General features: G+C 42.3%; 1 protein-coding gene across 1 annotated transcript in view; it reads right to left on the minus strand.

The window, feature by feature from the left end:
- HELB (DNA helicase B) overlaps positions 1 to 12,193 on the minus strand; it is a gene marked incomplete at both ends in the record, with an annotated part of 30,076 nt that overhangs the window by 2,321 nt on the left and 15,562 nt on the right. The window contains 5 exons of the mRNA XM_084255898.1: positions 4,858 to 5,283; positions 6,584 to 6,727; positions 8,664 to 8,892; positions 10,298 to 10,357; positions 10,718 to 10,799. Of these exons, the coding sequence (XP_084112024.1) occupies positions 4,858 to 5,283; positions 6,584 to 6,727; positions 8,664 to 8,892; positions 10,298 to 10,357; positions 10,718 to 10,799 (941 nt within the window). The remainder of the gene's footprint in view (positions 1 to 4,857; positions 5,284 to 6,583; positions 6,728 to 8,663; positions 8,893 to 10,297; positions 10,358 to 10,717; positions 10,800 to 12,193) is intronic.

A 12,193-nucleotide genomic window follows, 5' to 3' on the forward strand; every position in this document is an offset into this window, starting at 1 on the left:
TTTATCACTGTCTCCACAAAACCTGTCCCTCAGCCTCTTTCCCCAATTCTGGCTCATGGTGTATGGGCCCAATTCAATGGCCAAGCCCAGGAAGCGCCCTCAGGCCCCAGCCCACCTGCACAGAACTGATTACTCAGTCCCATGCACTCCACCCTGCAGAGTCTCCATCGCCATCTCTACTACCTGCCTTTAGAACCTAATCTTTTGGCCCAAGCTACTGAAATCATCTTTTTTGCTGGAACTCATCCTCCAGCCTCTCCCTAAACATAACCCACTACTCTTCAAAGTCACCTTCACAAATTTCAATTCAGAGAGTGCCTTAGGCTCTCCACTGCAGAGGGACAAATAATCTCTTTAGAAGAGCCTTTGTCTTCCTGACTCCTCCTGTGTTCTCTGCTCAACCTCCCATCTGCAGGCTGTGCTCTGGACGCCCGTGAGATGCCAGTACCGCACACACTGTGTCCTGCCACGCAACTCCGAGACAAGTCCTCAGCTGTCTCGCGTCCATGGGGGCTTAGCGGACGTGAGTATTCTGCCTTCAGAACCCAGTCTGGCACGGGCAGGTCACATCAGCACTTCTCTTTCCGCCTGAACAGAGGCCCCTTCTTCATTACAGCCCTGGAAGTCTAAAGTCTCACAAGTCCGCTGCCGCCCATGAAGCGGTTCTTCAGCTGCTGTTGGAACTACATTTGGAGATAATTTATAATCCCACCTTTTATTTATTTTTAACACAGAACTTTACTACTCAACTTGAAAAACTTATAAAACTAGAAAGTAAATGACTGTGGATTGTTTTGAAAAATCAAAATACTTCTCAATAGAAGTCTGCTTCTGCTAGAAGCAAATGAATCTTTTACTACCTCTGAAAGTGACTCTCAGAAGGATGCTCAAAATGAGGAGGGCACTGTAAGAATAAGTAAGACATGGAGCACAAAGAATATGAAAGAAAAATTAAAGTTTTATTCTTTCCTGAATTAAACTGATGGTCTGATTCCTTTTTTTAAAAAACTTCCTTGCCATTTAATCATAAAATATATTCAGGTTTTAGTCACTAAATATTTTTGAAGCGTATCATGGGATCAGCAATCATACCCAAAATGATACAAATGGTGTTCTCAGAAGCTTTATTTACTGCTTATTTACTAAATAGGACAGCACAAAGGGTCAAGTATGATGGCCTCCAGCAGGAGAAAGAGGAGGCTTCCTAAACAAAACAGAAACAATTGAGCTGGGTTCTAATAGGAAAAGAGACAGGATGGCGCATATAATCTGATACGAATGTCTTGATTTTCCCAATTAAACTCAAGAAGGCATTGTACCCATTCCTTTCTGGTTGCAATAGAAGAATCTCCTGTACCCAGTGGGAGTGCAAGCCCCCACTAATGCTCTCAATTTTACCCTTCTCTGCCACATCAGGACTTCATTCCTGCAATAGTGAATTTCCCGTTCTCCACTGGACCATTCCACCAACACACTAATCATGCCTTAAGGTATCCACGCAAAGCAAATAAATCAAAAACTCCATCCTGACCATGAATCTTCTATCTAGATACAACCTTCTCTCTCTGCTTCTTTTCATAACAACCTTCTTCAAAAACTCTACCTCTGCTCCTCCCTGCACTCTCTCACCTCATTTTCTCTGACCAAACTAGGCTCATGAGACTTTTGTCTCTTCCCCATCACCATGGCTTTCCATCTCTCTTACTCATCCTTCCTTTCAATCACCTTTACTAGTTCCTCTTCCTCTGTCAGATTTGTAAAAGTTGGGAGTATCCCGGGCCTCCCTGCTGGCGCAAGGGGCTAAAGTCTCAGTAACGTCAAGCTATTGCCAGCCATTGTGGCCTGAGTTCAATTCCCAGCCAGGGAGCTGATCCACATGGCACAGCAGACCTCTCCTGTCTCGCCCACTGCTCACCTCAGCAGTGGATTTCAGTAGATGTGCCTGTCCTGCTCCTCACTCTGTCTCTGGTGAATCCTCTCACTCCCTGTACCTCTGGCCTACATCTCAGTTCTTGTATGCATAAATAAAAATAAATAAATCTTAAAAAAAAAAAAAGTTGGGGGCCTCCCCGGGTTTAGCGCTGTTCTGTGAAGCTGTCCACAGCCTCTGCAGTGTGGGTTCAATTCCCGGATGGCCAGGGAGAAAAACACATGGTGCCTGCCTCTTCTGCTCCCCATTCTGTCTCTGGTGAATTCTCTCACCCTCCCACGCCTCTGACCTGTACCCCAGTTCTTGTATAAATAAATAAATCTTTAAAAGAAAAAGTTGGGGGTATCCCAAAACCGTTAAGCTCCCCACCTCTCTTTGTGGTCCCCCTTGAAATTAATTCACCTATTTCTTTAGTTACCATTATGGTAATTAGCAACATGGTAATGATTCCCAAATGGACATTCTCCACCCCAATCCACTTTGCTGCCCCAAACTCTATCAAATCACTGACTATCACAACAAGCCAATCAAATGTCTAATTGACAGCTTAACTGTAACATGCAAAAGCCACCTCTTCATTCCCCATTCTTATGTCTTGCCCAACTCAGAGAATGGCAGTGAAATTTGCCAAGTGGCTTCTGGATTACTTTTGCACTCCCTTACAGCTGGTCAACAAGTGATATCGATTCCCCCTCCAAAACCCATTAGGAATCCAGCCACTCCCCCTTGCCCTCCCTGTTCTTTCTCTAGGCTCGTCCTATAGCAGCCTCCTGATGGAGTTCCTTGCTTCACTTTACTTTCCACAGTTCACTATCCATGGCAGCTGCAGGGGTCGTTTTAAAACACACATCAGATGACATCACATGTCAGCTGAAAGTTCTCCAACAGATTCCCACTGCAAGCAGAATAAAATCCCAACTTCCTTCCTTGGCCCTGCCTATCTCCCCAGTATCGTCTCCAATATGCTCGTCCTACATTAGCCACACTGGCCTGCTGTCCCCTTACAACAAGGTCTCTCCTTTTCAGTCTTTGCATCTTCTATGTCCTCTGCCCTCCTCAAAGCCTTGACATCACTCAGTGCTTGTTCACACATCAACTCCACAGAGAGGCCTCACTTGACCATGGTAGCAAAGTAGCTAGCAGCTCCTGTCCGCTGTTCCCTACCCCTCCACCATTCCTTACTTCATTACCTTTATTCACAGAACCTTTCCTGATCTGAATTTTTTTTTTCTCTGTATTTACTGCCTATGACCATTGGCAGAATATGTTGTCTGTGAAACCAGAGACTTGTCTGTTTTTCTCCCTCCAATATTTAGACCAGAGACAAGCAGAGAAGCTAAAATCTTTTTGAATGCTGAGGGGAGGCGGGGGCAGAGAAGGATGCATCCAAACCAAACAGTACAACAAAAGCCAGAAGGAGGAGATGAAAACAATTTGGTTCATTTAAATGAATGAATAGACTAGCTTGACTAAAGCAGAAAACGAATAGTAAGAAATTACATGATGATGGGAAAGTCAGACTCAAACCAAGAAAGGTATCAAAAGGCAAGCTAAATAACATGGAATTTATGTTGTAAACACTATAGAGCTAGCAAAGGCTTCTGAACAAAGGAATGAGTTGGGCACCTGAGGAGTTAATTTGGTAACAGGTATAGGTTGTACTAGGAGACTGGGTACAAGAAAGGTTCAACAATTATCCATGAAGATAAGAAAAAGACATAAAGTAGAGGGCCTCCCCGGTGGCGTAGCAGGTTGAGCGCAGTGCTGTGAAGGTGTCCACAGCCTCTGCAGTGCGGGTTCGATTCCCGGCCGGCCAGGGAGATTCACACATGGCGCTGCAGACCTTTCCTGTTGCGCCTGCTGCTCCCCTCAGCAGTGCATTCCATCTGCCTGCCTGTTCTGTTCCCCACCCTGTCTCTGGTGAATCCCCTCACCCTCCCACGCCTCTGGCCTGTACCCTAACTATTGTATAAATTAAATAAAATAAATAAATAAATAAACCTTTTTTTAAAAAAAAGACATAAGGTAGAACAGGCTAAATGGAATGGAAGAAATCTCTGAGAGGGACTTTTTGTAATGAACTCAGCAATTAACTGGAGGAAAAGGGTGAAATCCAGGTTGAGTCCAAGGTTTTAGTCTGTGTAACTGGGAGAATGGTGTTTGAAATGAAGAAGTTAGGAAAGAAAGATGTTAGGCTCTGGTTCCAGAAAGCCAACCTGTAGGAACAAAGACATGGATTGAAGAGTTGGCTCATTATCGCCTTTTCAGCCAGTGACTGACAGACTGTCCCCACCATGGACAATCAGTGCAAGGTAGAAACTATCATTAATCTGTAGGTGTTCAGTGCCTGGGGTGTTGGGGACAGTTGAAAACTATTTGTTGACCAAATCACTGGTGCAAAGTTGAAGCAATCAGTTCTAAAGGAAAAAGCCTTAGGGCAATGTCTCAGGCAGAGGATGGGAAAAAAATGAAGAGGAGATGGGGGAAGAGCTTAGGCAACACTACAAACAAGGGAAGGAAATATTAAAAGTTTAAAATAAGGCCAAAGAAATGCCCTTTGAAGTTGACGAAAAGATGATTGCAATCAGCCACTTCATTGGAGTTGTGGGGATAAAGTGAGACATAGGCTCACCAAAGCGGGTAAGGGAGGTGCTAAAGAAGACAGACAGACAAAAGGGGCAGGATGAAAAGAAGATCCTCCTGGAGCCACCTCCATCCATCCAGTCATCTGCCTTTAGGGAGAGCCTCAAGCAGAGTGAGCACAATCAACAAAGATCAACCAGACTTACAGAGAGGAAATGTGAAATTTGACGAGAACACTTGGAGTCCACAATACAAAGTAACACTAGGAAAATGCGGTCATTTGCAAGCACACTGAAGTCAGCAATATTTAAATAAAACTTGAGCATAGGAAACAGCCATCCTACCATAAGGATTTTGTTTGGACTTTCATCTTCATCCATGCCACGGGTTCTTTTGGGACCTCGAGATAGTGATGCCTCCTTGACTGGACTCATCTTATTGGGGGGTGTCCTGTACCCAGCCACAGGGGCTACAGGGAGCGGCAATGATGAGGCCTGCATGTTGCCGGGGCCTCCCATATCTGCAGAATTCTTTGATGGGGATGCAAAATCTGCTGAAGATGCACAGTTCACGTAGAGTTTGTCTTGCAAAAAATGTTTCAAACGAGTTCTTCTGGGAATGCTTTTATTCTTAATTGACTTCTGGAGCTGAGACTCCTGTGCAATGACATACACTCTGCTGCGGCCCCGGGTGACCGCAGTGTACACGTGCTGCCAGTGCTGGCGGCCCGCGTGCCCAACCACATAGACCACAGTCTGCTCCTCAGACCCCTAGGAGGGAATAATTATGGAGACTTAATATGGTGTGATTGGTTTTTGGCTTCAGACGGGCTACAAAGGCAGAAAGGAGACAAGTCTTCAAAATGCCCTTGAGCACCTTCTAGCTAGCCAGAGGACACACACAAATCCATTTATGGGTTTCATTTTAGTCATTATCAAAGACTCCTGTTTTCTAATTATACTGCTAAGTTCAGGTCTCATATAGGTCCACAGCTGTCTCACAGAAAGACTTAGCAAGAAACTTAAAAGACTGTGTGTAGTGCTAAAACTGCCCTAATACAAGAATTTGAAATGATATGAGCTTTTATGTGTAAATGTGTTGTCTCACTGCTTGTACATAAAAAATAGATACCTGAAACAGTCAATAATAGGATATTCATTTATCTATTTACATTAAGTATCTAGCATCTATATACAATGTAATATAGATACCTGATATAATATTTTGCAAATATCATAGATGCTTTAAAATATAAAAGCATATATGCAAAGAATTGTGTAACACAATTATCTAGCATAAAATAAAAGTACTCTGATCCAAAGAAACACAAAATGAACTTAAAATTGTAACAAAAACAAAACAAATCACAATAAAAGGGAAAGGAAATTGTACCAAATTTTTAACTAGTCTACATCCAAATGGATGATTTTTTTTTCCCCTACTTTTCTGTATTTTCCCATTGTGGAACCATCTATTATTCTTATCAAGATAAATAAAACCAAAGAGAACAAGAAACTTTTATAAGTTCAACAAACCAAGGATTGTATAGGCAAGAAAAATGCTCAATGTCACTACATAAATGTGAGAAAACAATTTCAAATTTTGTGCTATTCTTAGTCTCCATGTTTTCAGTGCCAGCATAGACACAAAACAGCTTGAACCATTATCTCCCCCAATGTTTCCACATTCTCCCTGCCAAAAAAGAGCACGTGGAGAGACAAATGACAAGATGGAGCACATAGAAAATATAGATCCACAGTAAAAAAAAAAAAAAAAAATCCTCATACAAAGTGGCACTTCTAGCTCTCTAACAGAGTTTGAACCAACCACCTCTTCAAACATTAATTCAAATGACACTTAATTACACAATAGTTAAATACATTTTACAGATACATGTACCATAACTTCCTCTGGACTTTATAGTATTCTGAAACAGGCAAATGAGTACAAAGTTAATCTCTGTACTGTGTATTTTGCTTCCTAATTAAAAATTAAAATAATAGCAACAAAATTTAGAAAGCAAATAATGCAAGGTACACTACGGGATGGCAAGCTATTGTCCATTCTTACCTGAAAAGTGTGAATAGTCCTTGCCCATGCATGTTTTATGCAACAATGTTTCATTAGTTTCTCAAACTCCACAGTTACTTCCAAGCCAGCCATATTATTAATGGTCAAAAATCTTTTCCTTCCAAAGGTCACATCAGTGACATCCTGTTACCAAAACAAAGAACTACTTTGTATATCTTCAAATATTCAGTAAAGGTATTCTATCACTGGGTTGAACGGTAAAATACAATCACTTTATAAATAAAACAGCACGGGGGCCGGGCCTCCCCTGAGCCGCAGCGGTTGAGCACTGGGCTGCAAAGCTGCCCGCAGCCTCTGCAGCGCTGGTTTGATCACCGGCCACCAGCAAGGGTCCCACATGGTATGCAGACCTCTCCTGCAGCCCGCTGCTCCCCTCAGCAGTGTTCTTCGTCACTCTGCCTGTTCTACTCTCTGCCCTGGCTCTGATGAATTCTCTCACCCTCCGGCGCCTCTGACTGTACCCAGTGCTTGTATAAATAAATTAATAAATCTTAAAAAAAATAAAATAAAATAAAATAAAACAGCACGTACATTCATAAAATATTAAGAATGTCAGAAGATTTAAAATATATACTTGAGTAGGGCCTCCCTGGTGGCGCAAGGGGTTAAGCACCACACTATGAAGTGATCCGCAGCCTCTGCAGCACGAGTTCAATCCCCGGCCAGGGAGCAACCCACATGGCGCAGTAGCCCTCTCCTGTCTCACCCGCTGCTCCCCTCAGCAATGTATTTCAGTCAGTCTGCCTGTTCTGCTCCCCACTCTGTCTCTGGTGAATCTTCTCACCCCCCCCCTCCATTTCTGGCCTGTACCCCAGGTCTTGCATGCATAAATAAATAAATCTTTAAAAAAAATAAAATAAAATAAAATAAAATATATACTTGAGTAGAAAAAGAATATATACACATCCAAATATTTCAGTAATCACAAATAGAAGCTTTTGGTCCTCGAAACCTACCCTTAATTAGACTCGTGAAGAATAGTCTGTGTCATCTAATTGTAAAGTCACTATATTTCATTTCTTGCACTGACTACATAACTCTGCACATACTATTTGCCCTTTCCTTTCCTTCAAAGCTTTTAAGATAGATTATAAGTTTTTTTTTTTTAAAGATTTATTTATTTATTTATACAAGCCCTGGTACAGTCAGAAGCGCAGGAGGGTCAAAGAATTCACCACAGCCAGAGAGAGGAACAGAACAGGCAGACTGACGATACACTGCCAAGGGGAGCAGCGGGCGGCAGGAATGGTCTGTGTGCCATGTGGGACCCTCGCCGGCAGCCAGGAATCGAACCAGCTCTGCAGGGGATGCGGGCAGCTTCGCAACCCAGCACTCAACCGCTGCCCCACCGGGGAGGCCCAAGATAGATTATAAGTTTAAGAGAGTGTCTCTACCATGAGAACAAACTCAAGGTGACTGTTTCTATAGTTTCTATTTTAAGCAGCAACCAAGGAAATATTTTGTAAAATAGACATCACTTAGCTCTTTTTTGTTACTCAAACAATTTAAATATTATTATGAAAGTGTTTTCTCACAGTCTTCCAGAAAATATAAAAGGAACACTTAACAAGTCATTTTATGAGGACCACATACTCAGACCCCAAACCAGACAAGACATTACTTAAGAAAACTAAACCTAGTTTCTGTCATAAACAAGGATGCAAAAATCTTTTTTTGTTTTTTTAAAAAAATTTATTTATTTATTTATACAAGCACTGGGTACAGTCAGAAGCACGGGAGGGTGAGAGAATTCACCAGAGCCAGAGAGGGGAACAGAACAGATTGACGAAATACACTGCTGAGGGGAGCAGCGGGCGCAGCAGGAGAGGTCTGTCGCACCCTGCGGGACCTCGTCGGTGGCTGGGGATCAAACCGGACTGCAGAGGCTTGCGAGCAGCTTTGCAGCCCAGTGCTCACCCCTGCGCCACCAGGGGAGGCCCAGGATGCAAAAATCTTTAACACAAATTGCAAAAGAATGTCAACACTGATATGATTAGATTCAAAATCAATCCTAGAAAAATAGATCTCTAGTAAGTATCATTTCTCTGTTACCACTTACATTTGTTATGAAAAATATTTCTCCATTGCAGAGTCGGAGATCACTTTCAAAGTCATGCTTATTTTCAGCAAAACCATGAGGCGTACCATTAAGGTCTTCACCACTGGCATCCAGTTTGTTATTTTGCTGACTGCTGGAAGTATTTCCCGGGCGTAAGTCTGAGAGATATGCATTCTTGGTACAACAGATTTTATCACCAATTCCAAATACAGTTCTATTCCGACAGTCTCTGGGTTAGAAAATAATACATCATGAAAGTTTGAAAAACCACAATTTCATTTTGTTTAAGCATTAAGTCTCACTCAGACCCGATCCAACTCTCAAAATGATTTCCACTCTTTTTAATTTACTTTTGTTCTTCAAAGGTCAACAAGGTCTCAGACTCCCACATCTGGGGTCTACCTGTACTCTCTGCAAGACACTTTCCAGCCAAATTTTTTCAAGTTAGAAATCTTGGTAGAAATGCTGATGTTGGGATCTCCCTGGAGGCACAAGGGGTTAAATCTCAGCACTATGAAGCTATCAGCAGCCACTGGAGCATGAATTCAATTCTCAGCAAGGGAGCTAACCCGCATGGCACAGCAGACCTCTCCTGTCTTGCCTTCTGATCCCTGCAGCAGTGGATTTTAGTTGATTATAGTGGATTTTCAGTCGATTTAAGTGCCTGTTCTGCTCCCCAGTCTGTCTCTGATGAATCATTGCCCCTGCCACACACACACCTATACCCCAATTGTTCTTTTTTTAAAAAAGATTTATTTTAGGGCCTCCCCGGTGGCGCAGAGGTTGAGCACTGCGCTGCGAAGCTGTCCACAGCCTCTGCAGCGCCAGTTCGATTCCCCGCCGGCCAGGGAGAACCCCACATGGCGCAGCAGACCTCTCCTGCCTCACCCGCTGCTCCTCTCAGCAGTGTCTTCGGTCCGTCTGCCTGTTCTGTTCCCCACTCGGGCTCTGGTGAATTCTCTCACCCTCCTGTGCTTCTGACCTGTACCCCAGTTCTTGTATAAATAAATAAATCTTTAAAAAAAAGATTTATTTTATTTATGCATGCATGCAAGAGCTGAGGTGTAAGCCAGAGGTGAAGGGTGGGTGAGAGGATTCACCACAGACAGAGTGGGGAGCAGAACAGGTGGACTGACTGAAATATACTGCTGAGGGGAGCAAAGGGGAGACAAGAGAGGTCTGCTGTGCCATGTGGGTCAGCTCCCTGGCTGGGGATCAAACTCGTGCTACAGTGGCTGTGGATAGCTTTATAGTGCTGAGACTTTACCCCTTGCACCACCAGGCAGGCCCTATATCCCAATTCTGCTATGCAAAAATAAATAAATAAAATCTTTAAAAAAAAAAAAAGAAAGAAAGAAAGAAAAAGAAAAATTCTCTCCAGACTTTCCCATGACCATCTTGGACAAGCTAGACGTTGACAATCTGGAAACCACAAGAACAACTTTAGTCCTTTTTTTTCTTATTACACTGAATTCCAAAAAGTCAATGCCTAAGAATATATTTTTAATGGGAGATTATTCTTCACAAATAAAGGAAAAAAGATTTTTGAATCCTACAGAGTTAAATGTCAAAACAAAAGAAAGGTGAAACAAGAACGGACCATCCTCAGGGCATCCATTCTTTCAAGCACTCACTTAGTCAGGCGATCCAAGTAGTACTTGCAGCAGCAGGCGTTGATCACATCACAATCTTGCCTGAAAGACATAAAGTGCAGAGGTCCACTTAATGGTATCTGCAAGGTGCTTATTGCTATCATCAACAATCAGGATTTACTGAATTCTCCGAAGAGTTTCCAGAAACAAATATTTGATCATATTTTTCCTTCACATAAGTCTCTGTTCCATTCAGATTCCCCATGAGTTTCTTAATATGCTCTTTAGTGAAAAGAGGCCTATTTAGAAATGGCCCTCCGCCAGGCCTTGCAAAACAATTCTCAAAATAAGAAAATTAAAGTGATGAACTTGAGAGTCTCCTACTCCTATTCAAATATTTACATGAATAAGTTAAAAGATTTAAAAGTGAGATTAAAAACATTAAAATAACAAATTCTTTACCTTCTGGATGCAATAAATTGTGATGTTTTTGCATTTTGTAAGTCGTTTTCTTTGAGTAAAGTTCTAACCGCAGAATATAAATCTGATCAATTCAAGAGAAAAAAAATCAAAGAGCACCACATTACCATATTGTTCTTATGAAGAAAACACTTCAGAATTCCTACAAAGGGATCCAGGAAAACATCACACCAAATAGAACACAAGATCACCCTGGAAACATCAACCTCACTCCCTATGTCAGGCAGGGCAAGAGAGAAGACAATAGAGACAAAAGTTCCAGATACCCCACCCTCAAGAGAGAGGCCAATCACTAGCAAGGCAACCCCTGATTTAAAATACAGTCATTCACATTCACTGATGGATTATGAATGCTCAATTTAAACTATGAGCAAGAAAACAAAATAGAGAACAGAATTACTAATTTAAGACTTTCTATTTTAAGTGCTGGTGCTACTAGTGGTAATGAGTTATAATTTCAGAATCTACATGCTCTGCATATGGTATACCATTCAGTTAAATCTCCACATATAAGGAAAACGGTATTTATATCCAGGGCTGATGTTTAGCTGGTACATACCAATATAAAATATTGAGATTACTTCTATAGTGGTTGGAAAATAGCTACTCCCCAAATAACACAATGCCCCAATTCCCATCCCAAACATCCCTTTCATTCCCCCATGACCCTCAGACCTCCCCACGATTCAGCAACTAAAAGGGTAATCCAAGTACAGCAGGGGAATCAATTTCAAGAATGATCATACCTATATCCTATCAAATATAGATCTTCCTCAACATACAAACAGGATTATATCCCGATAAACCCACTGTGAGTTGGATATATAAGTCAAAAACACTGGCAACACAGAATTCCCCCCACCCTAGAGTATTTCTTTACCCCAGGAAGTGCATGGCTGGTTGGAACCACAGCCTCTGCCCGGCATCACAAGAGAGTATCACACACATATCACCAGCCTGGGAAGATCAAAATTCAAAGTATGGTTTCTACTGACTATGGATCACTTTTACATCATCTTATCTTTAAGTAACTGTTAGTAGAATAATCCTAAATTGAACTATGGGAAGTCAGTGTCCAGTTTATGACCACTGATTACATCCTTACTATGAGTGTGAAATAGAGACTCTTAGAAGTAAAAGTACTTTCCAAAAGAGGTGGAAAGACAGGGTGGACCCAATCCTCTTTCAGAGCTCAAGTCACTAACAATGATGCCACCTACTTACAACATGTCCTTCCTCAAAGCACTGAGAAGCAGCTTCCTCTAATTTCCCTTAGCAACAATACTAAAAAGCAAGTATTTCTTATGAGAGAGAGAAGATATAAAAATTTGGGTAAGTGGGCCTCCCCGGTGGCGCAGCGGTTGAGCTCTGGGTTGCGAAGCTGCCCGCAGCCTCTGCAGTGCCGGTTCGATCCCCGGCTGCTCCCCGGCCACCAGAGGAGGGTCCCACATGGCACGC

This window comes from Talpa europaea (genome assembly GCF_964194135.1).
Source record: "Talpa europaea genome assembly, chromosome: 15".
Lineage (NCBI taxonomy): Eukaryota > Metazoa > Chordata > Mammalia > Eulipotyphla > Talpidae > Talpa > Talpa europaea.